At 45.1% G+C, this 22,550-nt stretch overlaps 1 protein-coding gene across 3 annotated transcripts in view; it reads right to left on the reverse strand.

Moving 5' to 3' along the window:
- Positions 1 to 22,049, reverse strand: part of gaa2 (alpha glucosidase 2) — a 43,034-nt gene extending 20,985 nt beyond the window's left edge. For 2 of the 3 annotated variants that reach the window (XM_078417834.1, XM_078417832.1), the window contains exons 1-6: positions 19,647 to 19,778; positions 11,420 to 12,008; positions 6,825 to 6,970; positions 5,395 to 5,560; positions 1,986 to 2,082; positions 1,221 to 1,340 (exon numbers count right to left, since the gene is read on the reverse strand). In XM_078417834.1, coding sequence (XP_078273960.1) covers positions 1,221 to 1,340; positions 1,986 to 2,082; positions 5,395 to 5,560; positions 6,825 to 6,970; positions 11,420 to 11,965 — 1,075 coding nt within the window. In that variant the 5' untranslated portion in view covers positions 11,966 to 12,008; positions 19,647 to 19,778. Of the gene's footprint in view, positions 1 to 1,220; positions 1,341 to 1,985; positions 2,083 to 5,394; positions 5,561 to 6,824; positions 6,971 to 11,419; positions 12,009 to 19,646; positions 19,779 to 21,921 lie in introns of those variants that run through there. The other variant, XM_078417833.1, reaches the window with a different exon arrangement.
- Positions 22,050 to 22,550: the final 501 nt, after the last annotated feature.

The following is a 22,550-nucleotide window of genomic DNA, read 5'->3' on the forward strand; positions in this document are numbered from 1 at the left end:
ACAGGTGTCTGAAAATTGTGACCTCCATGTTCAAGAACAGCTTTTTCCCCAACAACCTCCTGAACACCGCACAACACTAACCACAACTCTATCTCAGCAACTATAATCTACTAAGGATTTTGTTTTGGTTTCAGCAGTTCTCTAGCTGGGAACTAACTCGCATTATGTACGGTTCTAATGTGACCTTCCTGCTTTTAGATTCCGTGGTTCAGCCATAAGTGGAAGTGTCTTCATTATCCTTTCAGTGAAGTTGATCAAAAAATGGGAGTGCCTTATCATCTCTGCTGAACTGTTCACAGTCTATGTATGGCATGCACTGTTGCTCATTTCTGGTTTAATGTTCTGCATCCAGATTGAATTATAGTTAAACATATTGCGCAGCACATGATCTTTACCCACAATCCTCTGCTGACACTCTCCTCCATATTCTCAAAGATCATTACACACACAGGTCATTTTAGTCGAACAAGATAACAGCTGCAAATGATGTGCAAGAGTGAGAATTTTCAGTTCTCAGAAAATACTCGTTTCACAATGTGTCAAACTACTTAATTGACCTCATCAAGCAAGCAAGTCCAGGATTGTACAGGATAAGTCCAGGCCTATCTGACCCATGCTGGCTCTATGAAAGGGTCAGTTCTCTTTTAGGCAATATAGTTCTTCTCTCATGCCCTTTCCCTATGACTAAAAGACCCCCCTCCCCTTCCATCGCCACCAACCCGTGTAGTGCATATGTGAATCCTTTTTTAAAGAATCTCCTCCTATCGTCCGTATAAGTAATATATTCCAGATCTTGTCAACAACTTATCAGTTTGGAACCTCACATATTCCTGAGACGCATCATTAATTTCATCATGAGGTGGGACAATCCTGTCCATCAAAAGAAACTAAATAGTGACTTGTCTTCAGGAGTGTCATTAGAGGTCAATTATGGAAGTCAATTCAGGATGGCTCCTGAACTACTATTTCAAATTTAGTTTCTTGCCAATTCACCAATTTTCTTTGATAACCGCAATAAATCTCACACTTTTACAAACCAGTCAACATTGCGACCTTAAAGAGACATGCCAGTGCATCTGAACCTGAGTATCAGAATGTGATGCAGTTGTTGGCATTATAAATCACGGCTTCCTGTTGAGGAGTAGTGTCATAGGTCTGATACAATACATTTCACGAGACTCATGACTATGTACTCTCTTTCCCTATAACCTTTAACTTACCAATGACCTCCAGATACTGTTGGATGACTGAGTTTGGGTCAGGTCCCATGAAGATGTAGAAGTCAAGAATGCCTCCAATAGTTCTCCATGTCAGGGCGGGAGTGGGCTGAAGGGCCACATCTACAAAGAGAAGACAAATATCTCATGACCATCATGTTAACCAACATCTTTTGAAACAATTTCTCATATTCTTCAATGACTCTGCAAAGAGGCTCTGGTCAGCATTTGAAAGTTGTGCTGAATGGCACTCAGCTTTATGTTTAACAATTAGTTTTTCGTTCCCTGATCTAAGTCCCAATCAATTGGAATCCAGTTCTTTCTGAACGATCCAAGGTGGGGAAACAGAGTAGCTGTGGGTGATGTTCTCCCTGTTTCTTTTCTTCTCCCAAGAAATTCTCACCCCCAAACATTATCCATTGTCAAAAACATTCTCAAACCAAGACCACACCAGAATCTTCATCCCAAACCAAGCCCCCAATACCAAAATCCTCTTACCATACCAAGACTCCAGCACCGGAAGCACCCATTCCACTCAAATCTCCAACACCAGTAACCTCAGCCCAAACTACCTCTAACACCAGAAACTCAATCCCAATCAAAAGACTGCATGAAATAGCAATGGGTATTAAAACTAATATCAAACAGTACATTGTCAACAAACATATCCCCATGTACATCGGGTACTAAAACTGCTACTGACCGTGTCCACCTGTTTTTCCAAGGCGTTTTGTGTCACCCCAGTGACTCTTGCAATTCCGTACTTACCCATTGCGTTGCTGTTGAGAAGGAAAACACCATGCGACTTCCCATCTGGCTCAAGCGACAGGTAAAAGGGGTGGACGCCATAAAGGTTAATAGACTCCTACAGCACAAGAAGCAGTATTCAGAGCCAAGGCTCACATCACATACTGGTAAGAAGCTCTGCTTGTGGGGTAAGGTAAGTGACTGTTTATAACCTGGACAAGTAGATGTGCTACACATCAGGGAGCCCAGTGTCCAGACACATTGTATTTGAGTAGAGCTACAGCAAAACATCTGACGATATATCACAAAGAATTACTGAATGAAGTTTCACAGTAACCCAAGTAAGTTACATTAAGACTTTACACTTTAGAGTCGGCCCATCGAGTCCGTGCTGACCAGCAATCACCCATACACTAGTTCTATCCTACATACTTACAATTTACAATTTATGGAAGCCAATTAACCTACAATCCTGTACGTTTTTGGAATGTGGGAGGAAACCTGAGCATCTGGAGAAAACCCATGGGGTCACAGGGAGAACGTACAAACTCCGTACAGATAGCACTCGTAGTCAGGATCGGACCCGGGCCTATGGTGCTGCAAGGAAGCAACTCTTCTGCTGCGCCACCAAGCTGACCTTGACTCTACTCTAACACTCTTGCCAGTTGCTGTCTTATGTTCTGCATGGAAACCCATGTTTCAAATGTTTCTGTTTTAATCCCTGGTCTGTACCAGCTGATCTCCAAACAGGTTGCTGTGGGCGATGCTCAGAGTGCTTCCCTTTACCCAACTACCAAAGAGAAATCCAAAGAGATTCCTTCTCTTGATCATTGTTGAACAAATGCTAGTTCACAATAGATATGTAAAGGCAGAGGTGAGGTGGATGGGTAGTGGCAAAGAGACAAGACTTCTTTATGAAATCCTTGAGGTACTACCGTATCCCAGCAGCTACAAAGCATCAAAGACAGAAGGTTCGTGTGTCCTGAAGGGAGGGGGTCAGTGTGTAGATGAACTGGTTAAGTAAGGAACCTGCAGACCACAATGAATAATTTTTTTTTTTTCAGTATCGCTGAATGACTGGCAAATGTTAGCCAGGGCGTTGAAGACAAACAGGATGTTATACCCAAAAGACTGCAATTAGGTCTTTTACATCCACCTGAAAGTCAGGTAAAACCTTGGCTTATGCCTTGGGCCATAAATGTTAACAAGGCCAGTTGTACAGCACTCCCTCAGTTCATCACTCGTTTATCCAGTTAAGGGCTAATCTTCAATCATACAATGGCAATAAAACTGTATTCCACAGACGAAAATTGCATTAATTTAGAGTAAAGCACCTTTGTGCACATTGTGTCTGTTGCAACCAGCGTCTGATGATTTTAGGCGGATGTTTTTACGATGCTAAATCCCTAAATTTGTCATCAGTGTGATTTTCAACTACATTAGTCTGAATAGCCACTGTCATTGTTAACTCAGGGTTGAATCAGTTTAAATTGATGGCAAAGGCTCAAACACAATGTTGTTTTTGGACCGATCATATTAAACCTGGATCCTTCACCAAACTCTTGTGCACCAACCACAGCTTCCTCTGTGCTCAAATCACTCTAAATGCTGACCCTTCCTTACATCCACAGAACTTTGTTGCAACAACACTGCCTTTCATGGCCTCTTTGCCAAATCTAACACTCCACTTAATGAATGACGTAGGCATTAACAGGTGTATCCCGTGCACCAACTGAGATCCCAAGGAAGCAAATTGCAGGGAACAGATTAGGGATCAGTATCCAACACCTTACCCACCCAGACCAGAGGCCAGAGGTTTGAGATGAGGAGCAAGAGATGTAGAGGGGATCTGAAGAAGACCACAAGAGAGTGGCTACAATCTGGAAAGTACTGTATCAGAGAAGGTTGAAGAGGCAGGCTTTTCATAACATTTAAAAAGAATTTCAACAAGCACTACAGGAACAGCTCACTGTGATATGAGTGCTATGGGCCATTCTTCACATCTGATTAAAAAACAATTTAAGAGGAAATAAAAACAGAAATGCTGGAAGCACTCGGCAACATCTGTGGGAAAAAGAACAAAGTTAATGTTTCAGATCAGATATTTCATCCGAGCTGGGAACCCAAGAAAACAAAATTGCAGGGATGGGTGGGGGAGGGGATCATAGATGGGTAGAACAAAAATTGTTGTCAGAAAGCCATATAGTTCAGAAAAAGGCCCTTCAGCCCACCACATCCTTGCTGACCATCAAGTACCATCTCTGATCAAGCGAGGCCGGGGTTGCCATGGTGATAAGGTGCTGGCGCAACCATCGGTTTGATAGATAATTAAGTGTATTTCAGAAAGAGAACACGAAAAGACATGTAAAAGCTGTGAACTGCAGAATTGTAGGAAAAGCCCAGCAAGCCGAGATGTACTGGTGCAGAGAGACAAAACGAGTGAATACTTAGTAAGATAACTAACAGCAGGGTTATCTAGTTGTGATACAAACAGAGGAAATGAGTTTTCAGAAGTTGTGGATGTTGATATCGAGTCTTGGGCAGCTGCATTTGTCATGTCATTTGGGATCCTTCATTTATTCCATGCTGGCACTGCATGCCCCCCCTGCAGAGTGGTGATGAATTCTAGAAGGACCACATGCATTGGAAGGAAACATGCGACAAGTTGCAGTCATTAAGCAGGCATGCTCTGCTGTTCGGGTGGTTCCCTTCTCACGTAAAACCTGAGCACCTGCTGTGAGAACATGGGGGCATCTGCCCAAGCCCCTGTGCAGATGTGGAGTGGGCCTAATGGGACTAATTAGCAGAAGTGGCTGCAATCACAGCAAGCCCCTCGCACCATTTAGTGCTGAGTTAGAATTGACCCATTGAATACAGGCCGGCAATAATCTGTACTTCGCTCCATTTCCCATTTGGGTGACTATAGAAGACGCCTTGAAAATAGAGTGATCTCACAATGCAACTAATATTAAATGGAGAAGGGTGAGAGATAGGTATCCCTGGTGTACAACACCTTCCTGCGACTTTCCACATTTCTTCCTGTGACTTTCTCAAAAGCCAAAGACATATGGATTAAAAGGGTTTAGAGGGATATGGGCCAGATACTGCCAAATTGGACTCACCCAGAATGCCAACTTAGTCAGTATGGACAGAAGGAATTGTTTCCATGCTCTTTAGCTCCATGACTATGGCCTCATCAATCAGGAAGAAGAGGTTGTAGTAGCCAGGTCTGAGCTCTCCTCCCTACCCAGTTTAAGGCAGTCACCACAAAATATCCACACTAACTCCCTGTAGAATGGGAATGGGGAATCGGTTCTCTTGAGAGTTGGGCAGAAATCATTAGTGAGAACACAGTTGAGTTTATCAGCATGGGCTACAGGGATAGGTTCAACACAAAGTTGTTGCTGGAAGAAGTCGTGTTGTGCCATACCTGAGGAGGGGTGTCTCGTGCCCAGAAGGTTAGGGTGTTCCACTGGACGCTCTGCAGGAAAGCAGCCCGGTGTTCTCCAAGGCCGTAGAGGTACGCTGAGGGCAACGAGGTTGACATCTGCAGGAACTGGTCAGCAAAGAAGAGAGGAGCAACCGTCGTGTTCAACCTGATTATAAACAGAGAGGGATCAAGCTGGACTCCGCCAATCCAGGATTCCCAGCCCACCCACTCCAGTAACAATGCCACACCAAAGCCAGTTATCGCTACACCATAACCAGTAACCAGTTTTGGAGCAAGAGGCTACAATAACTGCTTGAATGCAAAAAATCTTAACAGCGTTTTTTTTTAGATTTAGAGATACAGCGCAGAAACAGGCCCTTCGGCCCACCGGGTCCACGCCGCCCAACGATCCCCGCACACACTAACACTATCCTACACCCACTAGGGACAATTTTTTTAAAACATTTGCCCAGCCAATTAACCTACATACCTGTACGTCTTTGGAGTGTGGGAGGAAACCGAAGATCTCGGAGAAAACCCACGCAGGTCACGGAGAGAACGTACAAACTCCGTACAGACGGCGCCCGTAGACAGGATCGAACCTGAGTCTCCGGCGCTGCGTCCGCTGTAAGGCAGCAACTCTACCGCTGCGCCACCGTGCCACCGATAGCGACTGAGAGGTAGTTCAGCCAAGATCAGTCAGAGACCGACTTCGGGAACTCTAAGCCACAGGAGTTTCGATCGCTCCAACGCGGGGGCTTCGACCGCCGGCTGCGGGAGCTTCGATCGCCCCGGCGGATGGTTCGACTGCCCCGACAGCGGGAGAATAAAGAAGAAGAAAATTGGTCTTTTTTGCCTTCCATCACAGTGAGGAATGTGGAGAATCCGCAGTGTTGGATGTTTATGTTAACTTTTATGTGCCTTGTTGCTTTTATTTCGTATGGCTGTATAGTAAATCGCATATCATTGTACCTTAATTGATACATGTGACAATAAAAGACCTTTGAAACCTTTAATTAACCATCCCATTCTTGGAGCCTGCTCCTTACTAATTAATTTAAAGTCCCGTCTACAATCTTATTCACTGACATACTGCATAATTCAGAACCAGCTCGTTTCCATGGAACACCCTTTCTGCTTCCCCAATACTGGTGCCAGTGTCCCCTGAATCAGAACCCATGTCTCCCACACCATATTTTGAGCCACACAAATCTCTTTGAGCAAAAAGATCTGATCTGGCTCAGATAACAATACAGAAATGTATCATCCCTGCAGTCCTACTTTTCAATGTTGCTCCTAGCTCCCTTGCAGAACCACTTTGGTAGCCCAACCTATGTCGTTAACAGGGAAATACTTTTTCCAGCTCCTTTCCATCCCCATCATTTTGACCCACATCAAGATGCAAAATGGAAGAAAGGAGAAAAACCTACAGCACTGTCCTCGTGGATCTCCTCCTCACAACAATCCCGAATGGCTCCTCAGAATATTCCACAGTGTACATCGGACTCGTGGCTTTCTTTGCTGAACTGGGAACCTTGATGGGGACCTCGTACCGTGGATTTGAGGAATCATTTATCTGAATGCATTCAAAGAAAAAGGGGAGTCAATATTCAGCCTGGAGGAGCCTTGGATAGGATGCAAAAGAGTTCACTGGAAGTTGCCTGGATTAAAGAGTTTTAGCTATGAGGAGAGGGAGGACAAACTTGGACTGTTTCGTCTGGAGGCCAAGACGACCCGAGACAAGAATATAACACTATGAGATGCATATGGAGGGTGGATAGTCAGTCTTTTTACCCCATGGTGGAAATATCAAATACGAGAGGCATACCTTTAAATTGAGAGGGGAAAGTTTAAAGGATATTTATAAGGTAAATCTTTTTACACAGAGAGTGGTTGGAGGTCTGGAACGTGCTGCTTGGGGAAGTGGTCGGCACAATAGCGACATATAAAAGGTATTTAAACAAACACTTAAATTAATCCCATATGCTTACACATGGTCTCTATCCCTTCATTACCTGCCAGTTCATGTGTTTGTTTAAATACCTTTTATATGTTGCTATTGTGTCGACCACTTCCCCTAGCAGCACGTTCCAGAACTCCAACAAAATAAAAGTTCTGGAGTAATTTAGCAGGTCAGGCAGCATCTCTGGAGAGCAAAGATAGGTGATGTTTCAGGTCTGGACCCTTCTTCAGACTGATTGTAGTGGGCTTGGGTTGGGGGGGGGGGGGGGGGGGGGAGTGGAAGAAAGCTGAGAGAGAGAACAAAGCATAGTAGGCAGAGGGATTGATAGGTAGATAGTTGGAACAAATGCCAGAGATTAAAGCAGAAGAGGTGAGACAGAGGGTTGAAGAGTTGCAAATTTGAAACCAGAGGAATTAATAAAGGAGGAGGAGGAGAAGAGAAATAGTTGCAAGTCCAGGTGGGGCACAGGGGAAAGGGAGGGGGAAAAGGGGTGTGTGGGGATTAAAGGGAGGGGGAGGGTGGAGTTGTTAGAGCTCACCTCAACGTTCATACCGTTAGGTTGTAAGCTACCCAAGCAATATACAAGGTGCTGTTCCTCCAGTTTGCATGTGGCCTCACTCTGGCAATGGAGGAGGACCAGGACAAAAAGGTCAGAATGGGGAGGGGACTTAAAATAGGTAGTAACCAGGAGATCCAGTAACCCTTGGTCACAGAGTCCACGCATGGTCTCGCAAATGCACAGGACGACACATCAGGCCGTAGATGAGGATAGAGGTGGTGTGCTCGAACCTCTGTCTCACCTGGAAAGACTGCTTGGGTCCCTGGATGGAGGCAAGGGAAGAGGTGTAGGGACAGCGTTTACATCTCCTGCGGTTGCAGGGGAAAGTACCTGTGTTGGAAATGTTTTGGGTGAGGAGGGATGTGAACCAATATGCTTCAGAGGGAGTGATCTCTGTAGAAGGCGGAAAAGGGTGGAGATGGGAAGATGGGTCTGGTGGTGGGATCACCTTGGAGATGACGGAAATGTCGGAGCATTACGCACTGGATGCGAAGGCTGGTGGGGTGGAAGGCGAGGACTAGAAGAACTCTATCCTTGTTCGATCGGGGGGAGGGAGAGTGAGAGGAGAACCATTGGACACAGAGGAGATGTGGGTGAGGGAGCTATCTATGACAGAAGTGGTGAAACCATGTTTACTAAAGAATGAGTACATCTCAGATGTCCTCGAATGGAAAGCCTCATCTTAGCAGATATGGCGGAGACAGAGGAATTGAGAGTAGAGAATAGCGTGTTTGCAAGAAGCTGGGTGGGAGGAAATGTAGTCCACATAATCACATGGTAGATGTTGGTCGATCGTTTGTCCCCTGTGAAGGAAACAGAGATAATTTCCACCGGGTGGCGCCATCAGCGATGGCAGCCTCGCCAACGGTCTGTCTGTCTTTTCGTCTTTTATGTTATTTTTAGTGTGTTTTAAAAGTATGGGTTAATGTTCTCTGGTTTGTTTTACTTGGGGGTTGGGGGAGGGGGGCCGGGGGAAACCTTTTCTCAATCTCTTAACTTGCTAGAGATGCGATTGTTTTCCGGATCGTATCTCTGGTCGCTCTGCGGCCTAACATCATGGAGCTGGCGGCCTTGCTCGAGACTGACTTTGAGCCTCACCGTGGGGCCGTGGACGTACCATCGGAGCCCGCGATCCCTTGCCTGGAATCGACGCTGCAACTGCGACCTGCGGATTTCACCATCGAGGAGCTCAGTCTCGGATAGAGACTAATGTCGGGAAACTTTAAAGCCTCAGGCGGTTCGACCAGCCCCGACCCACGGTCCAATCGCCTGGTGCAGGGAACTGAGATACCCCCGATGCGGGAGCTTGATCGCCCCGACGCAGAGGGCCCAACCGCCGGCTAAGGGGGCCAAGATCGTCCCATCAACGGAAGGCTCGAGGCCCCCAAAGGGGGACAAAGAAGGGAAGAGATTGAAATTTTTTTTGCCTTCCATCACAGTGATGAATGTCGGGGAGTCGCTGTGGTGGATGTTTATGTTAAAATGTATTTTGTGTGCCTTGTTGCTTTTTATTGGCATGACAGTATGGCAAATCAAATTCCTCTTATGTTGCAAAACAAACTTGGCTGATAAAGTATGATTATGATTATGAAAGGGGAGAGAAAAGTGTCAGAGATAGAGATAGGGGTCACGATTAATTTAAATTGTCATTACAATCTGCACAGACATTGTGCACAGTAAATATGTTTTATAATAAATGCATATCAAAAATACCTCAATGGTTCATTGGAGGTGTTGTGAAAGGTGCCAAACAAATCACTCTCAGTGCTCAAGCTCAAGCTCAGTTCCAATTTCTTCATGGCAGTTTGTAGATTTAAAAGTTTCAGTCAGTAAAGATGACTTAAAAGATCCAATTTGTTGGATTGTTATAAAAACCCAACTAGGCAGCCTGTGTGTGACTATCCACAGTGTTATACCAACCTGACTAACCTTCCCCTCCGGTAGTTGGCCCAGCTACTCAGCCATGTAACACTGCTAAAGTTTAGTTTAGTACAGAGATGCAGCATGGAAACAAGCCCTTTGGCCCAAGTCCATGGCGACCATCGATCACCCATTCATACACTATTACTATGTTATCCCACTTTCTCATCCACTCCCTACACACTAGGGACAATTTATAGAGGCCAATTAACCTACAGACCCCCACATTTGGGATGTGGGAGGAAACCAGAGCATCCGGAGGAACCCCACGCAGTCACAGGGAAAGTGTGCAAATCCCACAAACACACAGCACCCAAGATTTAGATTTAGATTTTTTTTTAGATTTAGAGATACAGCGCGGAAACAGGCCCTTCGGCCCACTGAGTCCGCGCCGCCCAGCGATCCCCACACATTAACACTATCCTACACACACTAGGGACAATTTTTACATTTTACCCAGTCAATTAACCTACATACCTGTACGTCTTTGGAGTGTGGGAGGAAACCGAAGATCTCGGAGAAAACCCACGCAGGTCATGGGGAGAACTACAAACTCCGTACAGACGGCGCCCGTAGTCAGGATCGAACCCGAGTCTTAGGCGCTGCATTCGCTGTAAGGCAGCAACTCTACCGCTGCACCACCGTGCCGAACCCGGATCTCTGGTGCTGTGAGGTAACAGCTCTCCCCACTGCACCACTTTGCCACCCAGAATTACCAGCTGAAGTACCAGTATCCTCTTTGGATTTTCACAAATGCCAGGTACCTCTAAACCCCCTTGCAGATAATTAAATCACTTTGATAAAAATATATAAAATGCTGGAAATATTCTGGAGAGAGGAACAGAGCCGGTTTCAGTAGGGTAATTGTTTATTAGAACTTGTAACAGTTCAAAAGCTGGATATTTTCAATTGCAGAGAAGGACAGTGATAGTGGGTTGGAAGAATGTCTGACATAGGAAGAGAAACCGAGAGAAAATGGATGACAAATTGGGGTTGCCTGAGGTAGGGTGAAGTTTTGTTAGTGGCAGCAAATCTATCTGGAGGAGGTGCGAATAGTGGAAGATGAATGACCCAGAAGTCAAAGAATAAAAGCAATTTCAGGGTGATGATAGCTCCCACCACCCACAGAATTAATCGGCAATGTTTCTCTTTCCTTATTTGGTTAATCTGCTCAGTGGGGCTCATGTTGTCGGCCTCCCCGTGGTGAGCCCTGTCAACTGACCTCAGTCAGGCGAACGACAACAAACAGAGACAGCAGAAGCAGAAGCAGCTTCATAACTTCTGCTGCCTCAAACGCAAGAAGAAGATCTGCTCAGTATTTCCAGCATTTACCATTTTTAGTTAAAATTTCCAGCATTTGCACTTATTTTGTTGTTTCAAACCTAATCCAACTGGCTCACCAGTGAAAAAGAGAAAGTGCACGTAATCCCACCTGACTTGCCTTGCACAGATCATGACTCCCGTCCCCCCCAAAACTAGGCTGACTCTTAATCACTCAATTTGTGAAAAGCCAAAGAGCTTGCTGGTGTTTTAACAGTGTTATCTTGGAAGAGCATCTTCTAATCAGAAAGGAGAGTCCCCACCTTAATGTGAAGTCTGTGATCGGTCTCAAACATTACGTTCAGTTGGAGCTTCAGAATATCCCGGGGATAGTAAGTTTTATTCTTTCGCGTGAGCTCCCCCACTTCGCCCAGTTCCGTGGGTGTCCGGTTTCCCAGGATATAACTTGGAAAGTTTGGCAGGTAGAAGCACCAGGGCATTCCACTTGAATCCTTAATGTCCTGGACAAAACAGCAGCCACGCTGTTCACACAGCTTCCGAGTGACGACTCGGTCCCTCTCTGGGTAGCAATCAAACCTGTCCTGTTCGGGGATGGAGAGGCAGGAGTCTCCATTACCATGCTTGTTCTGCGGTAGAGCGATGCGTACCTCTGGCTCCAGGTACCCTGCCTCCCTGCTGGTCAGCCGTCTCACAGTATATCCCTCGTGCCAAATGCTGGTGAAGCCAAGGAGGAGAATGACAGTGAATATCAGCACCCATACGTTCCAGCGACAACGGGTGCTTCTCCGGTTCATCTTTACGACTGCTGGAACTGTGTGCAAAGATTCCAGTAAACTTTCCCCTGCCATGGGATCCAGCAGGAATTCCTTCCCATAAGATATCTCAGTGAAGCTGAAACAGATACAAAAATATAACTTGTTTTGTTCAACTTCCAATAGTTTCCGCATGCATTCTGCACACTCCCAGCTCCCAATCACTTTTGCTGATGAATGCAAGTTCATGGCCACAAACTTCCTCTGAGTGCTGAGCTCAGATGTCCATTCATCACTTGAGAACACTGACTGTAAGGCATGGTTCACCTCAGCCAGATCCTGTCCTAAAATATCTTCACACAATCACTCAGTTAGACACAAATGCACACGTTTCCCACGTTTAAAATTGTACGTGAATACATACACATGAGTAAACACATACACTCTCACACTTTTCGACCTTACAAAATGAGAAAGCATTTCAGCCAAAAGGCATGATGCCCAGCCCTGGAGTTTGTTTCAGTTCTAATGTCAATTATGCACTAAAATTCAGAGTCCTTGGTCAATATCAATATCAATAGTCATTTATTTGTCACATACACATAAATGTGTAGTGAAATGAAAAATTACCCGCAGTTCAACAATAAGACCAATAAGAATAATCAATAAAAATGCAATAACACATACAATCATAAACTAACACCAAACAAAAGAAAGATCCATCACAGTGAGTCTCCTCCAGTCACCTCCTCACTGTGATGGAAGGCCAGAATGTATTTTTCTCTCCCCTGCCGTCTTCTCCCGCGGTCAGGTTGTTGGAGTTGCCACGTCAGGGCGGTCTGGGCTCCCGACATTGAAGCCCCCGCCGGGCGAAGAAAATCCCGCGGCCCATTATGGGAGCCCCATATTAGACTGGCACTGCTCGGATTAACCCCAACCAGCCTGACCATTAATTCCACACCCTTGCCTTTTGCTTAAACTCCATGCATCCCATCATACTGCCTTTCTCCTCCCCACTTTCTCACTGTGGAAAAGAGTCAAGTCTCTTCTCTCTATCATCCAATCATCCTTGACACCTGTCAATCTCACATCTGCCCTGTCTTCAGCCACCCCCAGCACCAGCCCCGGTCTTCCTACTATCTATGCATGTAACACTTTATACTCACCCATGATAATTCGGATACTTTTTTGCCAATTTCTTTTAGAATATTTAATCATGAGGTTCATTTAAAAGAAAAAATGGGTTCGGTTCAGAGGACCAAGAGTCGCATGCTGGTCAAATGACACAGTCTCAGTAAAATCTTCCAAGTGGTCGGGAAGTGGAATAATTTTGAAAGCAGGCTCAGGACACCAATACTCAGACTCAAACAGCAACTAAAAGTGCCATTAAAAATACCTCACCAATATACAAACCCCACGCACTGTGTCCCCAGCACTACAGTTCACAAGACAACCTCAGAAAAACACTCTTGGTAGACCACAGGCCGATGTACATGTTGCAATGGAAAATTTCATCTCACTTGTTATCAACAGGCGTATTTTGCACTCAGAACAAATAAGAGTTTCAGCAAAGCATTTGACAAGGTTCCACATGGTAGGCTGCTCTGGAAGGTTAGATCGCTTGGGATCCATGGAGAGATAGCTGAATGGATAGAAAATTGGCTTAATGGAAGGAAGCAGAGGGTGATGGTGGAAGGTTGTTTCTCGGACTGGAGGCCTGTGACTAGTGGTGTGCCTCAGTGTTCGGTGCTGAGCCTGTTACTGTTTGTTATCTATATCAATGATTTGGATGAGAACATACACGGCAAGATTAGCAAGTTTGCAGATGATACAAAAGTGGGTGGTTTTGCAGATGGTTGTGAAAAATTGCAGCAGGATCTTGATCGATTGGCTAGGTGGGCTGAGGAATGGTTGAGGGAATTTACAATAGATAATAGGTGCAGGAGGAGGCCATTCGGCCCTTTGAGCCAGCACCGCCATTCAATGTGATCATGGCTGATCATTCTCAATCAGTACCCCGTTCCTCCCTTCTCCCCATCCTTAAGAGCTCTATCTAGCTCTCTCTTGAATGCATTCAGAATTGGCCTCCACTGCCTTCTGAGGCAGAGAATTCCACAGATTCACAACTCTCTGACAGAAAAAGTTTTTCCTCATCTCAGTTCTAAATTGCCTACCCCTTATTCTTAAACTGTGGCCTCTTGTTCTGGACTCTCCCAACATTGGGAACATGTTTCCTGCCTCTAACGTGTCCAACCCCTTAATAATCTTATATGTTTTATTAAGATCCCCTCTCATCCTTCTAAATTCCAGTGTATACAAGCCTAGTCGCTCCAGTCTTTCAACATATGACAGTCCCGCCAACATTCCATTGGCTTTCTTCACTGCCTGCTGTACCTGCATGCTTCCTTTCAGTGACTGATGCATTAGGACACCCAGATCTCATTGTACGTCCCCTTTACCTAACTTGACACCATTCAGATAATACTCTGCTTTCCTATTCTTACCACCAAAGTGGATAACCTCACACTTATCCACATTAAACTGCATCTGCCATGCATCCGCCCACTCACACAACCTGTCCAAGTCACCCTGCAACCTCATAGCATCTTCCTCAGTCCACACTACCACCCAGCTTTGTATTATCTGCAAATTTGCTAATGGTACTTTTAATCCCTTCATCCAAGTCATTAATGTATATTGTAAATAGCTGCGGTCCCAGAACTGAGCCTTGCGGTACCCCACTAGTTACTGCCTGCCATTCTGAAAGGGACCCATTTATCCCCAATCTTTGCTTTCTGTCTGTCAACCAATTTTCTATCCATGTCAGTACCCCACCTCCAATACCATGTGCTCTAATTTTGCCCACTAGTCTCCTATGTGGAACCTTGTTGAATGGGAAGGGAAGTTCTAGAAGGGATAAGAGAGTAAGGTCAGGGCCAATTGTGACCGGTGTGAGAGGGGAGGTGAAAACCGAAATTAAAGTGTTGTATTTAAATGCGCGAAGTATAAAAAATAAAGTGGATGAGCTTGAGGCTCAGTTAGACATTGGTAAGTATGATGTTGTGGGAATCACTGAGACATGGCTACAAGAGGACCAGGGCTGGGAACTGAATATTCAGGGGTACACAACATATAGAAAAGACAGACAGGTGGGCAGAGGGGGTGGGGTCGCTCTGTTGGTGAGGAATGATATTCACTCCCTTGCAAGGGGTGACATAGAATCAGGAGATGTAGAATCAGTATGGATAGAAATGAGGAATTGTAAGGGTAAAAAGACCCTAATGGGAGTTATCTACAGGCCCCCGAACAGTAGCCTCGACATAGGGTGCAAGTTGAATCAGGAGCTAAAATTGGCATGTCACAAATGTAATGCTATGGTGGTTATGGGAGATTTCAAAATGCAGGTAGACTGGGAAAATCAGGTTGGTAATGGACCCCAGGAAAGAGAGTTTGTGGAGTGTCTCCAAGATGGATTCTTAGAACAGCTTGTACTGGAGCCTACTAGGGAGAAGGCAATTCTGGATTTAGTGTTGTGTAATGAACCTGATCTGATAAGGGGACTCGAGGTAAAAGAGCCATTAGGAGGCAGTGATCACAATACGATAAGTTTTACTCGACAAATAAATCTAAATCTAAATCTAAAAATTGAGAGGGAGAAGGGAAAATCGGAAGTGTCAGTATTACAGTATAGCAAAGGGGATTAGAGGCATGAGGCAGGAGCTGGCCAGAATTGACTAGAAGGAGGCCCTAGCAGGGAAGACGGTGGAACAGCAATGGCAGGTATTCCTGGGAATAATGCAGAAGTTGCAGGATTATCTCTGGTGTGTCAGGGTAGTGTTAATGTGCAGGGATCACTGGTCGGTGCGGACTCAGTGGGCCAAAAGGCCTGTTTCCATGCTATATTGCTAAACTAAACGAAAGACATGATCTCCTCGTCAAAAAGTCATGCTGACTGTCTCTAGTAAGTCTATGTTTTGCCAGATGCAAGTGGATCTAAGAATCTTCTTAATAATTTCCCTTCCACTGATGCAAGGCACACTGGCATATTTTCCGGTTTGTCTCTGTTGCCGTTTTAAAACAATGACCAATATTGACTATTCTCCAGTCCTCTAGGACTTCACCTATGGCTAAAGAGGATAAAACAGTCCCTGTCAAGGCCCCAGCAATCTCCTCTCCTTCCGCTTTCAATAACTTGGGATAGATCACATCATGCTTTCAACGCTATAAAACTCCCAACACCTTCTTCTTGATATCAACATTCCCTAGAATATTGACACACCCCTCCCTAATCTTGCTATCTTCCATGTCCTTCTCTTTGGTGAATACCAATTTAAACTTTTCATTAAGTATCTCGCCCACTTCCACTGGCATTTGGCATAAATTCCCTCCTTTGTCTTTGAGTGGTCCTACCTTTTCCCCAGTTACCCTCTTGTTTTGTAATGTATGTATCAAATACTTTGGGATTCTCTTCACCACAGACATTCCAGGGCCACTTTCTTGTAGGATTTCAGGTTCTTAAACCTTACATGTGCTTCCTTTGCCTTCTTGACTAACTTTTGCAACATCTCATCATACAAAATTCCCAAATCTTGCCATGTATGGCTTTCTTCCACAATTCGGTCCTGAATTCCGACTAAATGGCCTTTAGTCAACTCTCACAAGTCGGATGTGGACTTACTTAATAGCAGCTGCTCCCAATCTACTCTCCCAGCTCCTGTCTAGATGCTGTAATTAGCATTTCTCCAATTGAGCATTTTCTGCAAAAGTCCAATCCAATGCTTATTCTTAACTATCTAAAAATGTTAAGGAGTTACGTTCCTAAAATGCTTTCTCACTGAAACTTTGGCCAGGTTTATTTCCCAATACAAGGCCCATTACCTGGTTGCATTATCTGTCAATACCATGTCAAGAAACCTTCTGAACGCTCCTAATAAATGTTGCCCCAACTAAATCTCTCACACTAAGGGAGCACTAATCAATATTGGTAAAATTAAAGTCACCCACTGCAACTACTCTGTTGCTTTTACTACTTTCTGTAATCTGCTGAAATATCTATATCTCCTGCTGGCTTTTGGGAGGCCTATAGTACACCCAATCATAATGATTCATCTTTCTTATTCTTGAGCTCTACCTATATTGCTTCTTAGGATAAACCCTCCAAGTTGTCCTCTCCAAATGCTACTGTGACATTTTTCTAATCAGTAGGGAAACTCCTCCCTCTTATAGACAATAGACAATAGGTGCAGGAGTAGGCCATTCGGCCCTTCGCATCCTTTCTCATATCTGAAACAATTGAAACCTGGAGCGTTGAGCTATCAGTCCTGCCCTTCTGTCAATCAGGTCTCTGTAATGGCTACAATATCCAAGTTCCATGTACTAATCCTGGTCCTAAGTGCCTGTATTTCTTTCCTGTAATACACCTTGTATCGAAATAAGTATACTTCAACCCATCTCCATCGTGTGCCTTAAACTGATCTTTTCAGTTTACTGACCTAACCTCTAGCTTCCCCTCAGTCCCTTGGGACTCAATATCAGGGTGTGGATGGTATAAAGAGACATGGAGCAGAGGCATGAGAATGGTGTTAAGATATAGATCAACCATGTACTAATTGAATAGCAGAGTGGCTCAGGGACTGAATGACATTTCCTGGTCCTACAGTGACAGGCTGATAAGCAATTATTACTGATACTGCAAATTTCTGTGGATGAGGGGAATAGGGAGGGAGTGCTACTACAATGGATGTTAAGAGCAAGGTGCAGGTTTTCCTCCTGACCCAGTCCATGGCACTGTAATAGAGCAGAGAAGTGACTTGTATCCTTCTGACAGGAGTGTCTCGACCGAAAAAGTCGCCTGTTCCTTATCTCCAGAGAGATTGCCTGACGTACTGAGTTACATAGAAGCATAGAAAATCAGTGCAGGAGTAGGCCATTCGGCCCTTTGAGCCAGCACTGCCATTCAATATGATCATGGCTGTTCATCCAGAATCAGTACCCCATTCCTGCTTTCTCCCCATATCCCTTGATTCCGTTAGCCCTAAGAACCATATCCAACTCTCTCTTGAATACATAATTCTCCAGCATTACTTCAGCATTTTGTGTTTATCTACTTGCATCAATGCTTTGGTTCTATTTTAACTTTCACCGCTGACTGCTCAGTCTGTCTCAGTGAGAAAGGATTGATATTCAGATAGAGCCAGAAAAATTTAGAAAGAATGATTCTCTTTGGTTCAATTTTCTTTCCTCCTTCTCATCTGCCAAAAGACACCCATTTCATGATTCAACAGTTATTTCTCTCAATTGTCCCTTAGTCCCAGACACCAATGTAATTACACAAACATTAGAATCGGTAGGCAATGAAAAACCCTGTTCTATGTCTTTTATGTTCTTCTATCTATAGTAATGCAACTGTTCTCAAATCATTCCAATCATTCTCCATTATTTAGTCTGCAACCATTATTTAGTCAACAGCTTTGGAATTATTGGACTCCAATTCCCACTCCTGTCATCTCTTCCCATCCAATAAGCCTCTGGGATATTTACCGCCCGGCAACTCTACCCCCGTGCAACATCTTCAGTTTCGATCATCACCTCTGCCACAGTGCGCACCATTTTCTCTACATCTCCCTCTTCATAAAAGGAAAAGCCTTACCAGGCAAGCCTCTGGTGTTTTTCTGTAGAAAGGTCCCAGATAAATCACTAATTCCTGGTGGAACCTGACAGTTCAGCTAATCTACTAAATATGTTTTCTAATATCCTTATAATCCTTGAAAAGTCCAAATCTTTTGAGAGATAATGGGATCATGAGATGCAGAACAAAGGTGGGTAAATGGAGTTGAGGAGTAAATCAACCATGATCTGGTTGAACTTTAGACCAAACACAAGAAACCCAATGTCCTGATAAATGATGAGGAGGCGTAGTGTATATTCAAACTTTGGTTACGAATGTTTCAAAGGTGTTACAGATTTAGATGTATCACTGGATTTAGGGGGTTGGCAGGAGAGAGAATATGCGTCTGAGTAAAGGGTCTCGACCCGAAACGTCACCCATTCCTTCTCTCCAGAGATGCTGCCTGACCTGCTGAGTTACTCCAGCTTTTTGTGTCCATCTTCAAGTACGATGGTAAATGAGTTACGGCAAATCTATAAATACAATGCTGCCAAGTATAATAACTCAGCTCCATTGCTGCTGGCTTTGATTTTTTTTTTAAATGGTGAGGGAGAATTTAGCCAAATCAAGGGAAACCTTCACAAGGTCAAATTGCCAATAAAAGGACAGGGGGATCAATGAGACCAGCAAAGTTTAATGAATTGGGGGGGGGGGGGGTGAATCTGCAGGGGAAAGGGAAACAGTCAGTTCAAAAACAAATTACATTTCAATTCCACATGTCAACAAATGTGTACAGTTCGGGCAGGACAGGACAGGACAGGGGTCGGTGGTGGGTGCAGGTTCAGGGCCTGTGGTCTCCACCGCAAGGCAGCAGCAACAGGAGGGTCGCTGGGCATCGGCCCTCCACCACCGCCTATCCCACGGCCTGGCCTGGCCTGCAACAAGGACCAGGGGTCCCGGGTGATGGCGACGGGCCTCGCCCAGTTTACGGACCTGCCGGCGGGCTGGGGCCGGTGTGGGGCGAGGGCCGTCCACAACACAACGGGCAGCCCCCCGGGCGGTGCTTCAGGGTTATACCCGGCCGGGCCGGACCCGGGGTTGTGTCCTGGGAATTAAATACGTGTCAGGAGCCGGGAAGGGGGAGGCCTCCACCTCGGGCTGAAGCCTCACCTGAAGAGCGGCGCGCGCTCCAGGCCGGCACTCACTGCCCGCGCCGCGCCCTCGCTCGCTCGGCTCCCCGCAGGCGGACTGGAGCCGCAGAGCTGTGGCCTGAGAGTGCAGCTCCGCCGGGGGGCAGAGTCTAGAGTGGCCTGGGCTGGGCTGGAGCCGCAGAGCTGTGGCCTGAGAGTGCAGCTCCGCCGGGGGGCAGAGTCTAGAGTGGCCTGGGCTGGGCTGGAGCCGCAGAGCTGTGGCCTGAGAGTGCAGCTCCGCCGGGGGGCAGAGTCTAGAGTGGCCTGGGCTGGGCTGGAGCCGCAGAGCTGTGGCCTGAGAGTGCAGCTCCGCCGGGGGGCAGAGTCTAGAGTGGCCTGGGCTGGGCTGGAGCAAACCAGCAACACGTCTTTCACCCAGAGAGTTGTGAATCTGTGGAATTCTCTGCCACAAAAGGCAGTGGAGGACAATTCACTGGATGTTTTCAAAAGAGAGAGTTAGATATAGCTCCTAGGGGCTACCTAAGAGTTACATATCAAGGCAAGAACATGGGGAGAGGGCAGGAACAGGGGTATTGATTTTGGATGATCAGCCATGATCATGTTGAATGGCAGTGCTGGCTCGAAGGGCCAAATGGCCTACTCCTGCAGCTAATTTTCTATGTTTCTAACAAAAACACTTTATTTGTGGGATGCAGAACACAAGCAGCCGTATCTACAACAATAATAAAATAGCACAGACATAGGAGAGATTGCGACTGTCTGGATCTGGAGCTTAAAATGCATTCAAGAGAGAGCTAGATAGAGCTCTTAAGGATAGCGGAGTCAGGGGGTATGGGGAGAAGGCAGGAACGGGGTACTGATTGAGAATGATCAGCCATGATCACATTGAATGGTGGTGCTGGCTCGAAGGGCCGAATGGCCTACTCCTGCACCTATTGTCTATTGTAAACCGCGGGGGAACTCCCGAAACATCGACTATCCCCTTCCCCTTAGTGGACACTATCATCCGGCCTGCTGAGTTCCTCCAGCAGTTTGTCTTATTAATTACAACACAATGCAATATTTACAAGATATTCAGTTGATATTGAAAGTTACAAATCATCCCCATAAAATGTCTTAAAATCTAAATAAAACATTTAAACGAATGTGATGCAAATCATTGGTAGAGTAAGTTATCTGAATAATATAGACACAAAATGCTGGAGTAACATAGAATTGCTTCTCTCCAGAGATGCTGCCTGTCCCACTGAGTTACTTCAGCATTTGGTGTCTATCTTCAATTTAAACCAGCATCTGCAGTTCCTTCCTACACAGCTGAATAATATGTACGTTGCATGTTTGTCCATTATTGTCAGGCTCCCTCGCCTACTCTGGATTACAAGAATGTCACACTTTTAAAATATGATTGTTTTCAAATTTCTCCATAGTCCCTCTCTAATCAAATCCAACTATATAACTCTACTTCCTCCTACCCACCAGAATGTTAGGTACAGGCTACCATTATAAACCACCATCAAATCCAAATTTAATCCTTGGGATGTGGGAGACACTGGGTGATCCAGTATTAACTGTTCGCAGTCACTTTAAAGTGATATGCCTTCTTGCATCACTGCTCTCTGTTTATTTTCTACTTTTCGGTAGAATACTAAATTGACTGTAAAACAAGGTTGTCACAAGATGACACAAGGTTGTGAAAGGTACTCCACAAACATAAATCGTTATAGAAAATATAAAATAACTAAAGGGCAGAATGGTGGTGCGGCGGAAGAGTTGCTGCCTTACAGTGCCGGAGACCTGCATTCGATCCTGACTACGTGTGTTTTCCCCGGGTGCTCCAGTTTCCTCCCACACTCCAGAGACAAAGAGGTTTGTAGGTTAATTGGCTTTGGGAAAAATTGTAAGTTGGCCCTGGTGCGATTGCTGATTGGCGCGGAATCGAAGGTCCTGTTTCTGCGCTGTATCTCCAAACTAAACTGACTGGCAGGCCAGGGCAATTAAAGCCTCTTTGATGGGCAGTCAAGAACTAGCTATTTTGGAGTGTGACTTGAATCATAGGCCCATAGAAGATTAGCTGCCTTCCTTCTACTTCTGTGAGGAATACCTTTCACCTCCCAAGTGCTTCAGAGACGAGTTGAAGAATCCAAATAAGTTTATTTTTCACTAAATACTCAAAGGGAAACTGTGCTGCAAAAACAGAATCTCACAAACCAAACCCGATATTACAGATACAAAAACATGGTGGATAGGAACAAGCAAGTAATAAGCTGGATTTTAATCTGAGCAACAATATATACCTTTTTTAACACCCTTCAGAGACTCCTCGAGCAGTAGTTATCCCGTGTGCGTAATCAGTGAAATCCTGTTAGAAAATGACAACTATTGCAAGAGATTCCTTCACTCAGAGTTTACACTGTTTACACAATTTGTGCTGACAGCCATATAAACTAATACTAGTTCAATATAGAAACAAACCATTCAGCATATCCTAGTGTCTATATTCCCCACAAGCCTGCCTGTTGCTTGCTCAATATAACCTCTGGCCTCTTACAAAACATCAACTTCCTCTTAAAGAATGTATGCTTTTTACACAATGGGTGATTTAGTTGCTGATGTGTAACTGCTCATTTTTCCAGTCACAATGACTCAGTGCAAAATCCTTAACTATCTCAGCCACTAGATGTCGCAGGTGTGCAACCATTTAGAGGCTTAACCACCCCTTCACAGTGACTAATTTATTGCAGCTCTTTGAAGATGTTGTTAGTATAAGTTAAGGGAGAACCGTTGAATATGGTACTTTTAGATTTTCGACAGGCTTTTTATGAGACCCCACATAGATTGGTAAATAAGATTTGACTACATGTTCAAGTAGGGCTGGTCTATGAGAAGAGGAGAACTTCTTCAAAGTAGACATACCTTGAGGAGA

The sequence above is a fragment of the Rhinoraja longicauda genome, chromosome 21, assembly GCF_053455715.1.
Source record: "Rhinoraja longicauda isolate Sanriku21f chromosome 21, sRhiLon1.1, whole genome shotgun sequence".
Lineage (NCBI taxonomy): Eukaryota > Metazoa > Chordata > Chondrichthyes > Rajiformes > Arhynchobatidae > Rhinoraja > Rhinoraja longicauda.